The sequence below is a fragment of the Protopterus annectens genome, chromosome 1.part2, assembly GCF_019279795.1.
Source record: "Protopterus annectens isolate FY-2018-M chromosome 1.part2, PAN1.0, whole genome shotgun sequence".
NCBI lineage: Eukaryota > Metazoa > Chordata > Ceratodontiformes > Protopteridae > Protopterus > Protopterus annectens.
In genome coordinates, this window is record NC_056727.1 from 1,203,915,082 (window position 1) to 1,203,938,834 (window position 23,753).

Consider the following 23,753-nt stretch of genomic DNA (forward strand, 5'->3'; position numbering starts at 1 on the left):
TGCTAGAATAACAGATATTGGGTTAACATTCATTTTCTGAAGGATATGAAGTTTGAAGGTGAAATGCAAGTCATTATTTACTGACTTTAATCTTCAGATCATTCTAATGATTTGCCAGAAAACCATAAATTTTATGAGGAACAGATCAAAAATATGATGCGAAAATCTGGACAGTTGAGAGGTATGGCGCGTATCTGTCTAAACGTGTGTGCATGGGACTGCATGTGTTGTGTGTGTGTGTGTGTGTGTGTGTGTGTGTGTGTGTGTGTGTGTGTGTGTGTGTGTGTGTGTGTGTGTGTGACCGTGTCTCTCTGTGCCTATGTGTATCCCAGAATGGATTGCTGGCAATGTCATAGGCTGCCTTACTGATCAGAGTTGCTATTGTTGCGGTGTTATAGTCATACATCTTGGGCACTTAATGAATGTTGCTGCTGACACAGTTGTTTTTATTTGCAAATCTTCCTCCCAACATCAGAGCCACAGCACATTTTATGCTGCTGCTAACCCCAGCATTCAGCAGGCAACACTGCACCATGTAATGCAGTGCTGCTCACCCTCATTTTTCAATACCACACCATGGATTTCAATTCAATTCAATCTCTCAGTATTTAGCATCCCACCATCTTACATGGTTTTTCTCACTTGCAGTCTTAACACTGTTTTGCAATGTTGCTCACCCTCAGCTGTTACTATTATATCATTTTTACAGTGTCTCTCGCCTCAGCCTTCAGTGCCACACTATGTTCTAAAGTAATATGCTCCGCAGCATTCAGTGTGACACCGTGTTCTATAGTACTACTCACCCCCAACCTTCAGTGGCACACCGTGTTCTATAGTATTACTCGCCCCCATCCTTCAGTGGCACACCGTGTTCTATAGTAATACTCACCTCCAAGCTATTACTGCCACAAAGTGTTCTTTAGCAATATTCACACCCACAATCAGTGCCATACCATGTTCTTTAGTAACATGATCCCCAGCATTTAGTGCGACACCCTGTTCTACAGTAATATGCTCCCAACATTCAGTGCCACACCATGTTCTTTAGTAATACACTCCCCAACATTCAGTGCAAGACCATGTTCTATAGTAATATTCACCCCATCCTTCAGTACACACCATGTTCTACAGTAATACTCATCCCCCAGCCTTCAGTGCCTCACTATGTTTTATAGTAATATGCTCCCCAGCATTCAGTGTAATACCATGTTCTACACCAATACTCCCCCCACCAATCACACCATGCTCTTTAGTAATATGCTCTCCAGAATTCAGTGCGACACCATGTTCTACAGTAATACTCACCATTCAGCCGTCAGTGCAACACTGTGGTGTATAGTAACATTCACTCCCCAGCCTTCAGTGCCATACCACATTCTGTTCTAATACTCAGCCCCCGCAGCCATCACTGCCACACCATGGTGTACACTAATATTCATCCCCAGCCATCATCCCCAGCCATCAGTGCAATACCAAGTTCTACAGTAATACTCACTCCCACAGCCATCAGCACCACACCATATTCTATAGTAATACGCTCTCCGGCTTTCAGTGTAAAGCCATGCTCTACAGTAATACTTAACCCTCCCCCCATGTTCAGTGGCACTCCATGTTCTACAGTAATATGCCCACTAATATTCAGTGAAACACCATGTTCCGTACTAATATTCACCCCCCCCCAAGCCTTCAGTGCCACATCAGGTTCCATAAACATATTCATCCCCCAGCTATCAGTGCCTCACCATGTTCTATAGTAATATGTCCCCCAATATGTCACCATTTTCTGTAATATTAACCCCAGCCTTCAATGCCACACCTTGTTCTATAGTAATACTCACTAGCCAGCCTTCAGTGCCTCACCATGCTCAACAGTAATATGCTCCCCTACATTGTGTGTCACTATTTTCTATAATAATATTCACTCCCCAGCCTTCACTGCCATGCCACTATTTATAGTCATATGCTCCCCAGCCTTCAGTGCCACACTATGTTCTATAATAATAGTAATATTCACCACCAGCCTTCAGTGCCGCACAATATTCTACTGCAATACTCACCCCCCACCCCCAGTAGAGCACCATATTCTATTGTTAATACTCACCCCCACCCATCAGTGCCACACCATTTTCTATAGTAATATGCTTTCTCAGCATTCATTGCGACACCAAGTTCTATAGTAATGAAAAACAGAAAAAAATAGTCCCAAACCAAGGGCACAGGCAGGTAACAGATGAATTCAACGGCCAATGCACACCACGAACTGAAGAATCCAGCACTGGAACAAATTCAAGGCAGGACAACGAAATAATCCACAGCAACGAAAATTTATTTAGAGACTTAGCGCTTTCACCTTACAAGGCATCATCAGAGTCATATTGCTGTTGCAATAACCCTCTTTTATATACTGTGAACAATTCATTAACCAATTAATCAATTAAACAATCAGAAACATTTAAAACATTTAAACATATACACTCACCCTAAGAGCCTTTACATAAAAATTAAATACCATTATTCAATGAATCATATAGTAAATTCAGAACATATCTACTGAAATGTATACATATATACTATATTTATGTCAATTTGTTCAATATATGCATTTTTGAATACATACAATAAATCTAACATCAAATGCCAACTTATAAAATCCAAAAATGTTACACAAAAGTTAATATGTATATAAATGTATTTATATTTGTAGTTAATAAATATATACATTTATAAAATATTTTACAACTATCAATTTGATAATTCCATTGTTCATTTAAACAAACTGTTCTAAACATAGAAAACTTTTAAATATAGTAATATAAATAACATATAAAAATTAATTAAAATTAATTAATATTAATGATATTAATATTAATATTATCATGTTTATAGTTCAATTAGGTATAAGCAGATACCACCTCTACAAGACCTGTGATCTATGTACCAAAAGAGGTTTTATAGAAATGTAATCATTAAGCCCAGGGTAGCACATAGCATTTAACCTAAGTTGTCATTCCGTCTCCTTTAAAGCTACCTTGTTTTTAATGTCGCCTCCACTATCCAAAGACACCTTATCAATAACAAAAAACACGAATTTCTTAAAATTATTGCACTTGACACTATGTCACATGTCATTTGATGTTAGATTTATTATATGTATTCAAAAATGCACATATTATTGAACAAATAGACATAAATATAGTATATATGTATACATTTCAGTAGATATGTTCTGAATTTACTATATGATTCATTGAATAATGGTATTTAATTTTTATGTAAAGGCTCTTCTGAGTGTATATGTTTAAATGTTTTAAATGTTTCTGATTGTTTAATTGATTAACTGGTTAATGAATTGTTCACAGTATATAAAAGAGGGTTATTGCAACAGCCATATGACTCTGATGATGCCTTGTAAGGTGAAAGCGCTAAGTCTCTAAATAAATTTTCGATGTGTGGGATTTCCTTCGCCTCCCTGCCTTGAATTGTGCTGGATTCTTCAGTTCGTAAGTTCTATAGTAATACTCACCACCAGCCTTCAGTGCTGCACCATATTCTATAGTAACTCACCCCCAGTGCCGCATCATATTCTGTTGTAATACACACACCCCCAGCCATCAGTAGCACACCATGGTCTATAGTAATACTCACCCCCAGCTATCAGTACCACAGCATGTTCTATAGTAATATTCACACCCAAGTCATCACTGCCACTCCATGTTCTATAATAATATACTCACCCCCCCCCCCAGCCAGAAGTGCTGCACCATGGTCTATAGTAATATTCACCCGCACCAGCCATCAGTGCTACACCATGTTATATAGTAAGATGCTCCCCAGTATTCAGTGCAACCTACTAACTCAACAGCCTTAAGTGCCTCATCATGTTCTACAGTAACACACACTTCCCAGTCTTCAATGCCACACTATGTTCTGCAGTAATACGCTGCCCAGCATTCAGTGCAACACCACAGTCTGCAATGCTCCTTACCCCCCCCCCGTGTTAAGTACTACTACATGTCCTGCAGTATTTCTCAGGGTCTTACCTTACCACCCTATAGAAAAGTCCTAATGCTCTTTCCATTTAAAAAGCTGTTCTAAAGCCTACTCCTTCCTGGGCTTCACAACTGGTTCTGATACGCCTGACAAGCACCCTTTCTATTTCAGAAAATAAGTATTAAAAAAGATAGGGTCAGAAGAAATGTAATTAGAAGTCCTTATGTGACTAAGGAAATTAGACTGCTTCAGAGAAAGCTCTTTTTTATCAGGTCCTACTGGACTGTATCAAGCTGCAGCATTCTTGTCCTGTTTTTGGAAGCCTAATACACAGACTTCCACTAAACATACTGTATTCTCCAAATATTCTAAACTCCTAATTTTCTGTTTTCTAAAATGGAAAAAAAACAGTCAGTTAATTGTCTGAACATTTACTTACTGCTGACACCATCATCAATAAGCTGTCTTTGCTGCACAGTTGCGTCTCGTTCAGCAACACCAGGTGGTGCGGTATCATCTTCCTTAATAAGCATGCAAAGGTGCTCCAGTGGGATTACATAGCCTGCAATAAAAATGGCAGAAGTCTTTCAGTTAAAAAAAAAAAAGTTAAATATGTTGTAAAGGTTTTATTCATACTTATACGATGGACAATAATATCAGTACTTGAGAACAGAGCAACAATAATATCAGTACTTGAAAGCAGAGCAACAATAACGAGGGATAAAGTTTGGCTGCATCAGGGAATAAAACAGCTGCATTCCAAATTATTATATTTTATATACTGGAGTATTAAATGTTCCACAGGTTGCAGACTTACTTTCAATGCCTGGAAGATCAGAAGGACCTATATTAAAGCCTCTCATCAGATGTTTGGATCTATGTTTCCATGCTCAGAATTTAATGCAGCAGCAGTACTAAACAAAGTCTATTATTCCAAATACCATCCCTCAATGGAGACATTAAACAGATCATCAAATCTGCCTGAACTGGTGGTAGCTTAGTATAAAACCCGCAAACATTTCCAGCACTCGAAATTAATCCAACAGGCCAAAGTGAAGAAAAGATTTATTAGGCAACCTGCCCAAAAAACACAGACCGGTGGCCGGTTTCGCTCAAGGCGTCCTCAGTGTGCATCCTAATGCAACAGGGACCCGGATTTAAGCACATAAACAATTGAAGCTCTCAGCAAAATTTAAAGACACATACACATTTTAGATATGCTTACGACAAATAGCCATGTCCACCAACATAAAACCTGTAAAAATTACAGGACAATTTTTTTTTTTTTAATTTAAATCATGCATTTTTTTACTAATTATGTGGATCAGGACTGCCACTTTGGTTACCGAAGGGGTTAAAATATAGGACAATATTTTTCCTCTTTTAAGAAAGGTAAAGCAAAAAAATCTATTTATACCAGTATTGTAGGGAGTACTTTTTGTGGAACATGTAAGTATTGTAAATTGATGGCCAAAACCAAATCTTTTACATCTGTGAATACCAGGAAGGTGTTTGACATTAGATATCTTATCACTTGTAACAGCTCTTGGGTAGTTTACATGGCAGTTTGCCAATGTGGAGCATTTTATGTAGGACAGACTTCCTGTGTATTTAAACAGAGAATAGCACTCCATATTAGTGAAATAAAATGTCAGAGATCTAGAAGTGCTTTGTATAAACACAAATTGGTCCACACCACAGCACATTTTGTATTCATAGGGTTGGACATGGTGGTTATGCAAAATACTAATGATAAACATAGACATCAAATATTAACACAGAAAGAACGTAGGTGGATAGTAAATTTGGGGGCTTTACTCAAACCTGGTCTTAATGATCATTGGTAATAGGATCAAATAGGTTATACAGTAAGGTATATAATAACCAATACAATACATATGGCATATTTATTAAACAGCAAGTATTAAGAGTCAAATGTGTGTACATGAATTTATATTTTTACATATAGATATACATTTATATTCTGTAGTTTAGATTGTTTTTTTCTGTATATTTCATGGATATATATTTGTTTAGAAAGTGTATTCGGTATTGTATGGGCACTGTGATGGTGTATGTGGTTGAGTATTTTTATTATATATTTTTTCTTTTCATTTTTTATTATATTTCTTTAGTTGTGAGGTTGAATTAATTCATTTAGTTTGCTCTTATCTTACATAGGTAGATTGATGTTATATCGCTAGGGGTAATATCTTGGGCATACACAGTTAATAGTAGAGTATTTCTTTATATTGAACATGGCATTTTCTGAGTATTTTGACATTTGTTAATATCTCATATCTGGGCTTACCATCAGCACATTTGAAATATGACTTTACCAATTGTTTATGATATTTTTTATTTTATTATTTAAAAAAAAAAAAAAAAATTTTTTGTGTCCTGTAATTTTTACAGGTTTATGTTGGTGGACATGGCTATTTGTCATAAGCATATCTAAAATGTGTATGTGTCTTTAAATTTTGCTGAGAGCTTCAATTGTTTATGTGCTTAAATCTGGGTCCCTGTTGCATTAGGATGTACACTGAGGACGCCTTGAGCGAAACCGGCCACCGGTCTGTGTTTTTTGGGCAGGTTGCCTAATAAATCTTTTCTTCACTAATTTTGAGTGCTGGAAATGTTTGTGGGTTTTGTGTAATTCTGGATTCCGTGCACCATTTTGTTCCGTGCACCTTTCGTGTGTATATATATATATATATATATATATATATATATATATATATATATATATATATATATATATATATATATATACGCGTATGATAAAGGACTTTAGCAAAATCACTTCAATAGTACTTGACATTTTTTTTTCAAGCTGCTCCAAACTGCTGTCTACTTTTGCTGTCAGCACTCCTTTTATATAAGAAATTGTTTCTCCAAAACGGACTGGCATATTTTCATGGGTATTTCATGGAATGATGCCGGCTGAATTATGTACAAGACACCTTAAAACTGTGCTCATTACTTCAAAAGCAAACGAGTGTGTACATCTACATTCAATGGAAAAAGTATCTTAAGTATATTAATATCATTTCTTATGCCACACAACTAAAAGAATGAAAATACAGATGTTATACAGAAACACAAGATGAAGTCACAGAAGTATGCACTAATTATTTTATAGTATTTGTCAATCCTCTCTGAAGAGAGCTGTGAAAGTGAATATTGTAAAAATGTTGTAATGTGTCTGCTCCTAATGATCATTTTAATCCTACCTAGACATCAACAACTCTGCACTGCTTATAAATGTCTTACACAGTTTGCAAGACAGGATGCGTAGATACTCGCCCTTAAATAGCACACTGCAGATGTTGCATATGTCCCTCTACACAAGTAAAATCTAGGTTTATTACAGCATTTAAAATGGCAGCAAACATACTTAAAAAAAAAAGTATGTTGAAATATAAATTCAGATTTATGAGAATGGGTACCATACTGTTTACTGAGTATTCAGTTTGTCAAATGCTTTGCTTGTGTCAGCAGTGACTAAATGCATGACTTGTTGAGCGCAGGAAGACTGAAATCGTGCAACATTGCATGTTAGTTAAGTGTGAGATGGTAGTAATGAAAGTTTTGATATTTGAGATGGGTGTTTGCCTGTATGTGTGTTTGTGGGTTGGGGTTAAAGTATGGGCTATGGAATGGCAGATATGTTTTGGTATGCTGGGAAGATGGTATGTGTGAACTATGTGTGTGTGTGTGTGTGTGTGTGTCTTCCTTTGGGGGTATTATTAGAGAAAGGTTGTTTAGTGCCCTAATGTTTAGTGTTGAGCTTAGGAGCTGGGAGAGGGTTAGGGTTAACATACATGATTAAGGTGATGTAGCAAAGTGAGTATATACAAAGAGTGAGGGTGTGGGACACAACCTTCACTTCACATCAGGAAGTGCATGGCAATGCAGCCCCCCATCCCCCCAAAAAAACATATATATATTGTTATGACAAATCACATGGATTAATACAACAGAGTATATGGTAGGTTGGGCTTCTGTGACACACAATTCCTTAACATTAAGTAGACCTTTTTTTTTTTTTACAGAGCACCTGTGTTTTAGGTTCAGGGCTCCTCAGCAAAGAAAGAAAGAAAGAAAGAAACAACTTAGTCACTGATCACTGCTGATTCAAGTGCTACCATGCATGTCCAGGTTCTGATCGTATTACCTTGCGAAATAAATGGCATTCCTAACCTGATGAAGGTGTTCAAGTTGGTTTGGATGCTCAATACAAAATTCTTCTAATCTGGTACTATTATTTGTTGTTTCAAGAGGTCCGCTTAACACCTACACAGCATCTCAAGTTACTGGTCTATGAAAATATATTACTCGGTCATCTTTTTCTCAATGGCAGGATGGAAAGAAGGGTTGATGTAGGTGAACGAGTAATGCTACCTTTGTTGATTCTGTTGACAGCATGCCATATGGGTGGGTGACACAAACACCATTATACTTTATTTACATTTTCTTCCCAAATTACATCCATTCAGATGAATAACGGAGGGCCAATGTTACTGGTTACATTACAACTCGAATGCAACGAGGAATGAAAATTGTAGTCACTTTCAGCTAAACATGCTTTTTTGTTTAGATAATCCCAAATTAATTTCTCACCTTGCTTATTACATTAAAAACAAAGCTAGAGTTACAGAATTAAACATAAAACAAATTCTATTTATTTATCCTTTATGATTAGAGCAATCTTGCCCCAGGATTTTGCTTGTGTGTGTCTTAAATATGGTTTTCTCGGAGAGAGAAAAAAAAAGGCATCTGCTCTTTCCAAACTGACTGAGGCTCAGTTTCTTAATGCTGGCTTGGCCCCATTTACTGTGCCTCATCTCAAAATACTATCTCCTTGGAATCTTGAAAAGTTCCCTATTTAGGCACCTTTCCTTGGGAAGTTTGCATTTTTTAAAGTTCCATTGCCCTCACTGTTAGTAAATGACACATACCATGATTAAAGCATAGTCTTCACCTTCCTCTGAAGAGTCCCTGCTGGCTCCCATCTCAAAGCCTAACAGGTACAATTTGATGCTGGACTCTTACCTATAATACAGCCATCACAAATGTACAGTACATTTTTTTGTGATAACTCCAATGGCTTGTCCTGGGAATTATACTTGTGTTTTTGCTCATTGGTCAATTTGGGCTTGTAAAGGGTACAACTAGAGCAACAGAGAGGTCACCTCTGCTGCTTCAGCAGTCTCTCCTGTCACATACTAAGACAGTGCGACTCTCAGTCTTAATACTAATTCTTACACCCTATTTCATAGACTGCTCTTTCAGATAACGTGAAGACCTCTGGGTTCCCATTAGTGTCCATGTGTTAGCATTTGTCCACAGTGATTCGATGGCATACTGTAAAGTGACTGCAGCCCTTTCTGAATCCAAACTTCTACTATGTGGCACTCAACAGAGACGCTCTGTCACAGCATGTATTTGACATTTACGGTGAGGTGTTTGTTCAGAGCATTAGGGATAACTAGGACCATACGTATTCCAACTGGCCGATACCACTGTAGATCAACTTTTATGGCAATGATGTTTTTTTTGTATTCAAGTCACTTCGGATTTCCTTTACTACAAACTGAAAACATCCATTTCCCATTTTGAAGCCTTTCTTGGGTATACCTTAAATTCTCTTAAGACAAAGATGCTTTTGATCCATTTTGTACCCTCACCTAGATTCAAGAGGGAGGTGTCTATTAATTGGTTAGAGATTTCCAAGAAGCATCCTGGAGCACATACAGACTTAAGCACTGGATGATGTTAGACATGGTTAATTCAGTGTCTCGTACCACTGATGTTAACTAGACAGACTGCTGCTTAAGCTTTTACATGTCTTAAACTAATCAGCCTTGGCTACGCAGCAAATCTTATTATAGATCCTCTAACCATGACGAACTCTGGTCATGCCATTCTAGTGCCAGTGTGCAAAAATGAGTACACTCACAACTGTCAGACTCCTGTCATATTGCATCAAAGTAATGAGAGGTTGAATGATAAATGAATATGCAGTGTCGAAGAATGTAAAACCGGACATGAGCAGTCTGGATGGCGCACAACCAACCCGATGTTTGCAATGAGACAGCTAAGAAGAAGTTAGAGATGAGGAAAAGTCCAACTTGACATTCCTAGGATTTGGAGAAGACATATGACACGGTGCCAACAAAGCAGATTTGGACATTCCTGAGATGGTTCAAAGTCCCAGAAGCACTGGTAGAATTAACACAGCTGTGGTTATTCTGGCTGTATAAAATGATTTCCTAATAACAGTGGTCACATGGTGGGCAAAAGATCACTTACAGTTGATGAATGTTCCCAAGTCCCCAATGACTAAGCTGATCTTTAGGGGGAGTCTCACCTATGTAACAGATGCAAGGGTGCTTGGGTTTGTCAAATGACACAAGTACAAACAGCATTCAGATTTCACAGAGGGGTTCCCTGTGGAAGTGGGTGTGCATCACAGTTTAGCTCTATGCAGTCTGCTGTTCATACCGGTAGTGGACTACATTAGCAAACAGGTCAGAGGAAATAGATCAGCAAAGCTGTTGCACACAGACAATGTGGTGTTACAAGTAAACAAAGAACAAGAACTTCAATGACAGGGGAATGGAATGCTAAACTGTATGCACACAGGATGAAACTTAGATAAAACTGTTATAATAGCAGCAAAATGGGGAAAATCAGTGGAACAGGTTAACAATTTCAATTATCTGGAGGGGTGGTTGAGGACAAGGGAAGTTTGAATGAAGGGGTCAAAGCTAGAATCAGAGGGGCTTCAGACAACTGTCACAGAGCATCAGGGGTACTGTGCGACAGAAGAATGACAAAGAAGCTGAAAAGTAATGTGTACAAAATGGTGGTTTGACCAGTATTACTTTAAGATACAGAAAAGTACAGTTGTGTACACCTACCATAAATGTAGATGTTAGAGTGTCTTCACTGTTGCAGTCATGACTGTAGGGTTCTCCCCTGCCGGCAGGCAGCCCTCGGTCGGCCAGAATCCCAAAGTCTGGGTCCGGCGTCGGCTGTTCAGCCATGCTCCCTGACGTCAGACCCCCAGGAGTACAAAGCTGACAGCCGACGTCATCTTCTCCAGTTTTTCTTGCCCCAGATGTCAGGAGTCCCAAAATGAAAAAGGTCCCAAAACCTTTGCAAATACACCTCAGAAGAATGGTGAAAAGTAAAAATAAGAGGGGACAGGAGGGAGGAAAACCCAGACTGCAACATTGAAGACACTCTAACATCTACATTTATGGTAGGTGTACACAACTGTACTATGTTCATCGGGTTTCACTGTTGCAGTCATGACTGTAGGGTAGAATCCCAAAGCTGAAAGAAAGGGAGGTGGTCATAAAGAAGAAGGGACGGCTAAAAGGCCCTGCAAGACGGCAGAGGCAAAGCCTGCCCTAGACTTAGAGTAGAGAGGTAGATTGTAGTGCTTAGAAAAAGTATGCACTGAACTCCAAGTTGCAGCTTCCAAGATGTCTTTGGTAGGAACTCCCCTGAGGAAGGCCGCAGAAGTGGCAGCAGCTCTGGTGGAATGAGTACTTGTACTTCCTGGGATTTGCTTTCCATGGTGTGAATAACAAAATCTGATTCCATGAGCAATCCATTTAGAAATGGTCCGTTTTAAAATGGCTTTACCTTGGGAACTTGAAGCAAAAGAAAAACAATTGTTCTGATTTTCTGATGTCCTTGGTTCTGTCCATGTAAAAACGTAGTTATCTGTGTACATCCAAGGAATGCAAGATCCTTTCCCCTTTATTTTGAGGAGTGGGGAAAAAAGTTGGCAAGTGGATAGTTTGATTTAAAGCCACTTTGGAAACCACCTTAGGCATGAAAGTCGGATTAGTCCTCAAAGATACCCTGTCTTGATGAAAAATAATATAAGGTTCCACCACCATAAGAGCTTGTAACTCTGAAACTCTCTTGGCAGAGGTTAGTGCCAATAGGATGGCTGTCTTCCAAGATAAAAACTTGATGTCAGCAGAAGCAGCAGGCTCAAAAGGAAGCAAGGTTAGTTTTTCCAGAACATAGTTGAGATCTCAAGCAGGAATGGGAGGAGAGCTAGGAGGTCTTAAGTTCTTAGCTCCTCTGAGAAACTGTCTCATGAGCTGGTGGGAAAAGATGGGAGGGTCTGTATTATAATGAGCAGAAATAGCAGAGGCATGTATCTTAATGGAAGAGAACGAGAGACCCTTATGTAAGAGATCTGTCAAGTAAAGTAAAATTAAGGCAATGTTGGGAAGAAGAGGATCAGAATCCTGAGCCTGCATCCAGGAGCAAAATCTTTTCCATTTTCCTGCATAAGATTTTCTAGTGTTAGGACGTCTAGCTTCTAAAATGACATCCATAACCTGCTTGGGTAGGAAGAAATCAAAGGCGCTGGATTAACCAGGCCGCCAGGCTGAGAGTTCTGACATGAGAGTGTAGAACTTGACCCTGATGCTGGGACAGAGGTTCGGAGACTGAGGTAAAACCCAAGGGGGCTCCAGACACAGGTTTTTTTTAGAGTAGGATACCAAAACTGCTGAGGCCAATTTGGAGCCAGCAAGATTATCATCTTGGGCTTGTCCTGTTTTATCTTCAATAAGACCCGTGGAAGAAGAGGAAGAGGCGGAAAGGCATATCCCGAGAGGTTCCTCCAACTGAATGACAGGGCATCCACTTTCCAAGCTTCTCTGTGGAAAGTCCTGGTGCAAAAATTCTGTAGTTGATGATTGAGATGGGATGCAAAGAGGTCTATGTGAGGACATCCCCAGACTGCTGTTATCATCCTGAATAGGTGTCCAGCATCCACACGTGTGGATCCGAAAGGTTTCTGCTCAGACTGTCTGCCAGGAAGTTTTGTTTCCCTGGTAGAAACTGAGCTTGAAGATCCAGATTGCAAGCTAGAGCTGTGTTCCATAGATCCATGGCTAGTCTGCAAAGGGGGTAGGAATGAGATCCCCCTTGCTTGTTTATGTACCACATAACTGTGGTGTTGTCTGTCCGTATTAGTAGTTGTCCTGGTTGTAAGAGATTCCTGAAGGCCAATAGAGCTTTCTGAACGGCTAACATTACCTTTAAATTGATATGCAGGTGCTTCTGATCCTTTGTCCAAAGGCCCTGCAGACAGTTGCCCTGAAAATGGGCTCCCTAAGCATAATCCGAGGTGTCCGTGGTTAGAATCTGAGTGGCAGGAGGCAGACGGAAGGGTTTCCCCTTTGTTTAGAGCACATGCCCTGGACCACCAAAGAAATTCCTTTTGAAGGCAAGGAAGGACGGAGCTCAGTATGTCTAAACTGTGGCAATGCTGAGACCATACACTTTTTAGGTACCATTTTCCTCATGTGTAGTCTTGCATATGGTACAAGAAGGATGCAGGAGGCCGTGTAACCCAAAGCCTGCAGGAATTTCCTTGCAGATAGCAGAGTTAGTTGCCAAGGTTTTGAAAGTTGAAGCCAGCTGTAATTGTTTTTCAGATGTCAGAAATGCCATCTGGGTTGTTGTGTTTAGAAGAGCACCCAGAAAAGTTGTCTGTTGTGATGGTGTCAAATTGGACTTTATGTTTACAGAGAATCCCAGGAACTTGAGGAGGTTCTGTACAAATTCTAGATGCTGGAGTAAGACATCCTTGCAGTCTGCCTGAATTAGACAATCGTCCAGATAAGGGTAAATTTGAATTCCCTTGAGTCTGCAATAAGCTACTACTGGAGCCAGGCATTTGGTGAAGACCCTGGGCGCAGTAGATAACCCAAAGGGCAGCGCAGAGAATTGAAAGTGCCTCGATCCAGCTATGAACCTGAGGTATTTTCTGCGATCCTGCCTGATGGGAATGTGTAAATATGCCTCCTTTAAATCCAAAGTTACTATCCATGCATTTTTGGACAGCATTGGAAGTAGCTGCTGTAGAGTAAGCATCTTGAATTTTGGAATCTCTAGAAAGGTGTTCAAGACCGACAGATCCAGAATGGGTCTCCATGAGTTTTGCTTCCGTGGGACTAGAAAGAGCCTTGAATAAAACCCTTTTCCCCTCTCTGAAACAGGAACCAGTTCTATGGCATTCATAGCCAAAAGAGCTTCCACCTGGTTTAAGGCCTCCGTCCATTGATGTTTTGGAAGGTCTGGCCATCCGCTTGGCCTTGGCAAGGTATGAAAATGGAATTTGTAACCTCTTAAAACCACATCCAAAACCCATTTGTCTTGGGTTATTTGAGTCCAATTTTGATAAAAAAGAGAGTTTTCCTCAGAGAGGGGCTTCCAGGTAAGAAATTCCTGTAGCCCCACAGAGGGAGTCATTGAGTTTGTTTCCTTTGAGATTGTGACCTGTCCTCTCCTCCCCTAGGGGTGGAAGCAGTCCACTGTCTTGGTCTATAAACAGCTTGTGATTGAGGCCTCCCTCTGGAACGTCTATATCTACCCCTCTGAGGTCTGTCTGAAGTGGGAAAGGACCAATTTTTCGAAGGCCAATTCCTGCTAAATCTAGGAGGCTGTACTTGTAAGAAATCTTTAACTGTTTGCATTGATTTCACCTTATCCTCCATCTTTTTAAATCACCTCTTCAGCTTTTGATTCAAACAAAACATTAGGCTGAACAGAAGCATCCAATAATTTTGCCTTTACCTGTTCAGGTAAATTTTGTTCCTTTAGCCATGCATGCCTCCTAATGACTGTGCCAGAGGCCGCAGCCCTACAAGAAGCCTCCAAGGCATCAAATCCACAGTGTAAACCATGCTTCCCAACATGTTCAGTGGCATGCAATAAATCATGTAATTCCTTATCCTCTGCACAGGCAGAAATGGAAGTAAGCTTTTGTTTTAAGACAGACAATAGAAATTGCTGGTATTTAAACATATGAAACTGACAGTTTAAAGCCCTAATGGACAAAGTAGCAGAAGTGTACACTTTTTTGCCCCATCTTTCTAAGGATCGAGAATCCTTTTCAGTAGGAGTAGGATTTTTGGCAGAAGCGGCCTTAGCTCCCTTAGGACCCTGGGAAATGGTTTCAGGGTCAGCAGAAGGGTTCTTGTATAAAAACTGATGGGAATCAGGAACCCTGTAATATCTATCAGGTTTCACAGGAGCAGGAGGAAAAGAGTCAGGGGTTAAGTTAGCCTCTGAAAAGGCATCATCCACAATATCCAAAACAGGAGGGATAGCCAGGGGTCTATGTTGGGGAAGAAGAAGAAATTCCCTCAGCCTTTCCTTGGATTCCGAATACGCCTGTCCTTCCCAGTGGAAATGTTCCCTCATTTCATGCAAAGTTTCCCCAAAAGAGAAATCCTCAGGGGGAGAAGCTGAAGGAATGGATTCTTCAGCATCAGAATCCTCATAAGGAGGAAAGAATATTCCTGATCAGAAGAAACAACTGAGGAAACAGAAGCCTGATCAGAGGAATCATAAGAAATATCCTGCCTTGGCCTTTTGTCTGGAGGGGGATGAGAACCCCTAATCATAGTAATCAAATCCTCCGCCATCTTGAGTAACTGCTTCTGTGACTTGGGAGCCGGTTCAGAAGAAGCCTGTGTAGAAGTCTTTGATTTTGAAGGAGTCTTTGCCTTTGGCTTTGCCTTTATTAGTAGCTGAGTAGGCCTGAAAACCTCTTCGGAAGCCGGTACCTGCACAGCGGCTCCGGACCCATCCGAAGGAGCGTTGTCCGAAGGTCCTGCAACAGAAATATTCAAAGGCCTGGTTGGGCTCCTCATGAGAGTCCGTTTCGGCCATCAGTTCTGAAATGGCCGATGACAGGGGCTGCAAAAGCGCCTCACTGATGACGGCCGAACCTGAAGCTGGCTCAGCTTGTGCATTATCATCAGATTTGGAACTCTGAGGCCTGTCTTTATCCTTGCAACGTTTATGAACTCCGGTAGCCGGGACCGTATCCGATGACATTTTGTAGTTAAAGCGCCTACCAAAGTAATGAAAAGCAAAATCGTACCTTCGCTTAATTGTACGTTGACTGAATCTAGCACAAAACCGACAACTGGCTACATCGTGGTCAGGGCCCAAGCAAGGAATACAGTAAGAATGAAAATCCTTATGAGGTATTTGCTTCCCACATGAAATACAATTATTAACTTTTTCTGACATCGGAGTGGAGCAAGAAAAAAAAGTTTCCCCAACGGGGTACTTAGCTTTGAGTGGAGAAGAAAGTCTTCAGACTGAAGTATATCAGTAAAATTTGTCAGGAGTCCGCCGACCGGCAAATACGAACTGCTATCACCGCACGCCAAGAAAGACTGGAGAAGATGGCATCGGCTGTCAGCTTTGTACTCCTGGCGCTCTGACGTCAGGGAGCATGGCTGAACAGCCGACGCCGGTCCCAGACTTTGGGATTCTGGCCGACTTGAGGGCTGCCTGCCGGCAGGGGAGAACCCTACAGTCATGACTGCAACAGTGAAACACGATGAACATCATAGTCAGTGAAGTTAGAGCAGCTGAGGAAGCTACAGGTAATGGAGATGAAGTGCTTGAGACAGGTGGTAGGATGGATACTGACACAGAGAAAAAAATGATGGCATCAGGAAAGAATCCCAAGTAGTTTCAATTGCAGAGAAAGTCAGTGCGTGTTCATTACAGTGGTCCAGGCACATGGAATCCAATCGGGTAAAGAAGATTTGGAATAGACAGGAATAAGGCAAGAGGAAACAAGGACATACAGCAAAGAGATGGATGGATTTTATAAGGGAAGACCTCTGACACGCAGCCATGACTATCAAAGAAGGTAGGAGCATAGGACTGAATCGAGAAAAGTTTACCAACATCCCCACCTGATGCAGAAAATGGAAAAAGGGGATTGACGATTATGACAATAAATCATTGGAAAGGTTGATAACAAAAGTACTTTGGGATAAGATGCCATGCAGGATATCATTTGGATTTCTGCACTCTCCAGCACTATATGCTAAGCTAGGTACTCCAAACATTCTGCTGCATTCCTTGACCTCAAGTAAAAAAAAAGAATTCCGAGGGTTTCTTCATGGTTCACTTGGTGATGATGTTTAGGTAATTTTAGGTTCCGATTTTAATCTTCAATTAAATGAAAATGTAAGCATGTTTATATGCAGTATGCCTCTCCTTTTGGAAATTGTCAAGAAATGTGACAATCATGCCCTTCCCATAATGCAGAGAGATAAAGACCTAACAGTGACCCAGACTGCCCTTGTTTGGTTAGTGGGTGTCAGACCTAGACAGAATGGAGTAGGAGGATGAGGAGGAGTGGCACACAGCTAACCAATCCTGGGGCGAGGAAGGTATCTTGGCTTTCAGCATGGTTGACACCCACTGGAAGCTCTACATGATGCTGCCTGAAGGGTCTGGCCTAAAGGGAAGTGTTGCCATGGTACAGCCATGTATGTCAGGGGCAATCATGTGGGGAATCTTGTGTGTTCCTCCCCAAAAGGCTAGCAGCACAAGTATCCCTCAGAAGCTGTTAGGAGCTCCTGGGGGGGAGGGTAAGGGAGAGACCTTGAGGTCTGCCTGGATGATAATCCCATGATAGCCTGTTGCTTCACAAGGGGATGAATAAGTTAGTGATAGCTCTCATCCCCAGAGGTATAAATGGGAGAGAGAGAACAGTATGTCACAGAAGTTGATGATCAACATGCAGAAGGGTTAAAAAGAAATGCATGTTAAAGCACAGAATTAGGACAAGCCTTAGATTGGACAGCATTCCACTGCAGGACACACGCACTGACACACGCACACACTGACACACACCTGTAGGCAGTTACTTCCAATTCACTTATCCAATGTCTTTGTGATGTGGGGGGGGGGACCCTGGCAAAAACCCATATGAACACAGAAAAAACATGCAAAATCCAGAGAAAAGGCACCTCAGTGAGGAACTGAACAATGGAGCTCCAAAGCACCAGCACCGACAGTGGCACATTACTTTATATACTGGCAATAACTGACAAGGGCAAAACTCTCCACCTAGTCAGCCCTTCTTTCTTTTACAAATACCATGCATTGTCTCTTCATGCCCTTTTTTCCAGTGTACCAACTGTTCTTGTCACTCTAGAATGCATCTATGGACGTACAACACATACTCTTCTCTACATGTTCGAGGTATCCATCCACTACTTGTTTAATGAAACATTACTCTTCTGTCTTTACTCTTTACAGACTTGTGTAATCACACACCTCACAGCAACTTACGTACACATATTATGTTCCCTCTTTTTTTTATTCTTATAAAGTGTTCATAAAAGACTGTTGATCCAGTGGAATATCTGTAGCCTAGCCCATAATCCCATCATTTACTAAAACATGACTTAATACCAGATCCTGGCCTTGTTTTTGCCCCTTTCCATAAAGGCTAGAAGACCCACACTGGGGATGTGCTTACGATTGTCCATCCAATTGCCCAGTTTATACTTAAAAAGGATCATGGAACTACTATGCCTAACCTCTACACAGAGTACATTCCATAAAAGAGATATTCTTTGTGAAAGGTTTCCATCTCACCAACAATTCCTATTTATATTTTGGTGAAAGTCTAGGTCTGTTGAGTGGGCATTTATGTAAGAGGTTCCGAAGGATAGAGTCTTTCAAGGCTCTGTATGAAAGGCAGAGGTTGCTTCTCAACAGTTAGCAGGAAATGAGAAAGTGTGACAGTGCTTTAACGCAGTCTGGTTAACTCAAGGAGGGGATGCCTTTGGATTTTTTGGTAAGGAAATGCTGTAATCTCTCAAGCTAGGTCATATAGTTAGACAAGTACATTCCAAAGGGGCATTATATTTTGTTAAAAAGGAGAGAGAGACAGAGAGACAATAACTTCCTTGAATCTAGAAAATAGCGTACTGTGGTTAGTCTGGTTATATAAAATTATTTCCTAATAACAGTGGTCATATGGTGGGGAAAAGATTACTCACAGTTGATAAATATTCCCAAGTCCCTAATGATTGAGTTGATCTTTAGGGGAGTATTACCTATGTAATAGAAGCAAGAGTGCTTATGTTTGTCAAAAGACAGAATACTGCATTTTTCGGCATTTAGTTTGAAGCTGTGGACCAAGCATGACTTGTTAACATGAGTTAGGCCTTCCTGGAGAATACATAGGTCATCCAGGACATATATGACAGCTCCGAGTTTGCAGTCACTGGCAAAGTTAGTCAGCCACAGGCCTTTGGTATCTAATTCACTGATGGTAAAGCAGACATCAAACAGGAATGGTCCCCGAAAAAATTCCTGGGGACATTGCTGGTAACCAACCTTTTAGCTGAGAATGGGACTGTAACACTAAACAGATGAGATTCCATTGGTGAGCCAGTTTCCTATCCAATGGGTAACATAACATAACGCTTTCAAACAAATTGGTTTTGTCCAGACAGATAGGTATGAAAACTTTCAGTTACTTTTCACATTCTTTCAGTGCCACTCATTTAGTTAGCATGGTTTCCTCTTTTCTGAACACTTTCAGTGTACTTAATGTTCATACATACATATATATGTAAGGAAGCCAGAATGTACATTTGTGGCCTGACAATCTTTATGATAGCAATACAACTTTCCGATTTCATTAATCAAGCCTTCCATGACTATTTCCCTACATTTTATTAGCATGGTCAAAGTTTTTTTTTTTTTTTTTTCAGTTTCTGGTCTGTAGTTCCTCTCTGCAGTCACTGTCACTCTCTCAATTTGTATTCTTCAAAGCGAATGCAACCAGATGGAATTCCACCTTAGGTTATTAATATGGTGTTTTAGTTTTAAGACACCAGAGATTTACATCTTCAGTCCTGAAGGTGATCCTATTTGAAATTCTCTTCCTGTAGTCACTGGGGTGGAGGTGCAACACATGGAACTTGGGTGGATCAATTTGATGCTGACTGGCCTCAGACTATTTGCTTGGGTGCATTTATTGGGTGCATTTATTATAAATCTGACAAATGATCGGTACAAACCCTAGCCTTTAGCTGGGGGGGGGGGGTTATACATCACCATCATAGCACTTATAACAGCTTCCATTAAAGCTGGTGACAATTCAGAATAAGTCATTGTGGCAGGGAGGTATATCACCTGAAAATTTCAGTTTTTTTTCTCACTCCTGCTAGTATGCACTGATGTTCTAATAACATCATCCCCCGTTGTAGCAGCCTGATTTGATTCTGCTAGCACCACAATGGAATGTGTGTCTGGACAATAGGATTGCTAACCGATAGGTCTTACCTGGCTCCTTCATTACATGAAATTCATATACAGTGGTCTGTCCTGCCCACAGTCAGTTTGTTGGCTGTGCTGTATGATTTGCCCCTCTTATAGCATTTGTACACAAAGCAGGTAAACAGGACATACATTTTGCAACAGAGTGGTTCAGGACAGTTAATGAATTTGTAAATGATAAACATACAGCTGGCCACTGCTTGAGATTGCAACACCAATAGACACTAAAAAGAGGAGGAACTGGCTTTATTTTGATGTACCATTATAACAGCACCTCTCGGGTGGGATGAGAGAGCACATGGGGTAAGTTGTTGGTTGCTCTTTACTGGACTTTACCAAGAAGCCATATATGCCAAGTATTACTGCCCACTATGTTCTCAGAGGGTAGTTTACAAGGACTGAATACTGTCCTGCGCAATCTCTTAAAGCAGCAGTGCTGTTGACGTAATGCATATTGTTGTTACATACTGTGATACTCACTATGAGTACCATTTGTTTCACAGTACTCTGTCAGACTGAGCAATTGATTAATGAGTGACTTTCTCACCCATGGATTTTAAAATACTTATGAATAATTAAAAATTAAAAAAAATGATAAAGACGTCTGATAATATTGGTTAACACACAGTACTTTAATTTTCAGAAAGCAGCAAATGCTTCTGACAACAGACTGTCCTAAATAGTTAATCATTTCTCCTCACATCACACCACCATTGGAGTTTTAAAAGTGTGCCTCCCCAGATAAATATAGCACATCTTAGATATTCCTTACCGACAGAGATCATGTTCTCAAAGTTCTGTATCATCACCTCCCTGTGAAGTGCCTTCTCCCGATTACTCAGCATTCTCCACTCTGCTCTTGAAAACTCAACGGCAACATCTTTAAAGCTTTTTGGCACCTGAAAGCACAAACAAATTAGTTTTGTCCAGACGGAAAGGTATAAATTGTTTATATAAGAATGCAACAAGGTGCGTTAACATGTGATGCTGAAACAATAGATGCTAATTGCTAAAATTAAACAATTTTTCCCTTTTTCCAGGTCAGTGATAGCTTAGTGAAAACCTATCAACTTCAGCAGTGGTTAGCAACCATGATAATCACTTCTACTCATGACAAGTAAGGCATACAAATATGAGCACAACTGTGTACAAAAGCAGTTCTGTGCAGTCACATAACTGTAAATAGTGAGAAATATTCCTTCCAAATACTCATTTTAAATGTTGAGCACAGAAGGTCATGCAGGCAAAAAGTTAAGCAGGGTAGCCCAGACTTCCTTACCCCAGGAAAAGAATCTAGTTCATTGTATGAGATCCTCAAGCAGGTTGGATATAAAGCTCTTGTATTAATACAAGTATCCCCTTAGCTAGCTCAGCCTTCTGACCAAAGAAAGGTCAAGATGCAGTCAGTGGTGAAAATGCATATTATCAGGCAGCTGAAATCACAGTATGCAACTCTTCTCAGTTACAGGTACGTAGTCATAAGCACTAAAATATTTGTAGCTCATTCTGATTGAAGCATGGATTGCGAAGGAAAATCAGTTTAAAAAGTATAGCCAAACAGAGTGAGGATAAACCTCTGGCTAATAGCTCTTGACATAAATCTCAAACAGACCATTACTGCAAACTGTTGTTAAATATATGTGGGATGATGATGTGTTTCTGTGGGACTTAACAATTAATACACTCTTCAGATAGTGTACCTTTCTGCAGTTTCCATTCCCTTATTTTTTAACTATATCTGACCAATTATTAAGATCACTGTAGCCACACAATGAGGAAAAGCAAACACAACACATGCTTCTGTGTCATACACTACGTAGAATGCAGTACCATAAGGCAGTTCAATAGAACAAATGCTATTCGCTGTTTATCTGCAGAAGTTAGCACACAAGACTAAACCTACGAGCTGTTAACCAAGCTGCTTCATGTAGTCTAAAGTGTAAATGCTTCAGGCTCCATTTGCCTGCTCTGTGACTTAGCAAATCACTTAATATTTATTTATTTATTTGCAGTTGGTTTACCAGGATAGTCCATTGGGCCAAGATGAACCTGTTTTCAATGGAGTCCTGGGGAGAAAAGCTTCAGTAAGAAGGTTACAATAGGTTTTACATTAGATTACAATGTTTACAAGTGAACAAATTAGAGCAAGACATTTCAAGTAGTATGGCTTGAGAAACAAGGTTACGAGTAGGTTTCAGGTTATATTACAATATTTTCAAGTGATACAGCTTAAAGCATAATGTTTCAAGTAGTACAGACAGGTGATGAAAGTTTCAGAAGATATAATACTGGTAACGAAAACATTTCTATATAAGTACTGAGAGGTCCTAAATCTTGACTAAGCTTGAAAGTATGACACATAATACAGTTTATAAAAAGCTTGGTTAGAACAAGTAGAGAGAGTATGAGTTAGGAGAGGCAGTAGAGGAAGTTAGCAGAAGGGAGGGAAAAAAAAGAAAGTTTGCCAGCTTATATTATGATGGATGAGAGAACAGGAGCATTTCCACTGAGATAGTAGGTGAGAGTGAAGAGATTGTTTGAAAGCGAAGTGGTTAGAGATGATACGAATGGATGAGGGCAGGGAGTTCCAGAGATGTGCTAGGCCATAGGATAGGAGATTTTTATCTGGGGGGCGAGTAGGTTTATGCAATTCTATTAGATTTTGGTTGTTAGATCTTAGCACTCTGTTGGGTAGGTGCATTTTAAAGGCAGAGGAAAGGGATGGACATAGTAGGGGGTTGAAAATGAGTTTATGTGCTAGAGTCAGTTGAGTGTAGGTGAGATGATTGGAATGTTCTAGCCATTTTAGTTTGTGGAGAGAAGAACAGTGGTGGCTAGATGATTTGTGGCTAGTAGCGAATTTGGCGATTTTGTTGTAACATGAGGAAAGTCGTGTTTTAAGGGAAGATTGTAGGTTAGTTAAGAGTGGGGCTCCGTAGAGAAGGGAGGGGATAAGAAATGAGGTAGAGAGAGTGATTTGGTCGAGGGTGTGATGTAACTATTTTGTCGATAGAGCATGCCTCATTTTTGATGGGTTTTTTTTTTATATTTAGTTGTAGGTGGGAGTTTAATTTAAGCTTACTATCAATTTGGACCCCAAGTAATTTAGTCTCAGACAGCAGTTCTAGAGATGTGTTGTTATTACTAGTGATATAAAACGTGTTTGTATTGATAGAGGTGACTTCAGAGGGAGTGAATACCATTAATTTGGTTTTAGAGGCATTTAGTGCTAGGTGATTTCTTTTCATCCATTGTTCTGTGATTGAGAATGCATCTTGTGTAAGTTTTTGCAGCATGGGGAGGGATGTGGCAGAGCAGATAATAGTTGAATCATCTGCATATTGGATGATATTTGAGAAAGGAATAGAATTGCGGAAGTCATTTATGAATATATTAAAGAGAAGAGGACCTAGTATGGAACCTTGATGAACTCCAGTTGGGGTAGCAAGGAAAGAAGAGGTGGCCTTTTTCCATTTTACTGACTGATATCTATTAGATAAGTAACTGCAGAAGCAATTCAGAGAAGAAGAAGATAGGTTAAGCTGAGAGAGTTTAGTTAGAAGACGTTTGTGAGAGATAGTGTCAAAGGCCTTAGAGAGGGT

General features: G+C 40.1%; 1 protein-coding gene across 1 annotated transcript in view; it reads right to left on the reverse strand.

Moving 5' to 3' along the window:
- Nucleotides 1-4,421: 4,421 nt before the first annotated feature.
- Nucleotides 4,422-23,753, reverse strand: part of LOC122792443 (putative postmeiotic segregation increased 2-like protein 3) — an 80,823-nt gene continuing 61,491 nt past the window's right edge. Inside the window, exons 2-3 of the mRNA XM_044060231.1 lie at nucleotides 20,924-21,050; nucleotides 4,422-4,552 (exon numbers count right to left, since the gene is read on the reverse strand). Of these exons, the coding sequence (XP_043916166.1) occupies nucleotides 4,422-4,552; nucleotides 20,924-21,050 (258 nt within the window). The remainder of the gene's footprint in view (nucleotides 4,553-20,923; nucleotides 21,051-23,753) is intronic.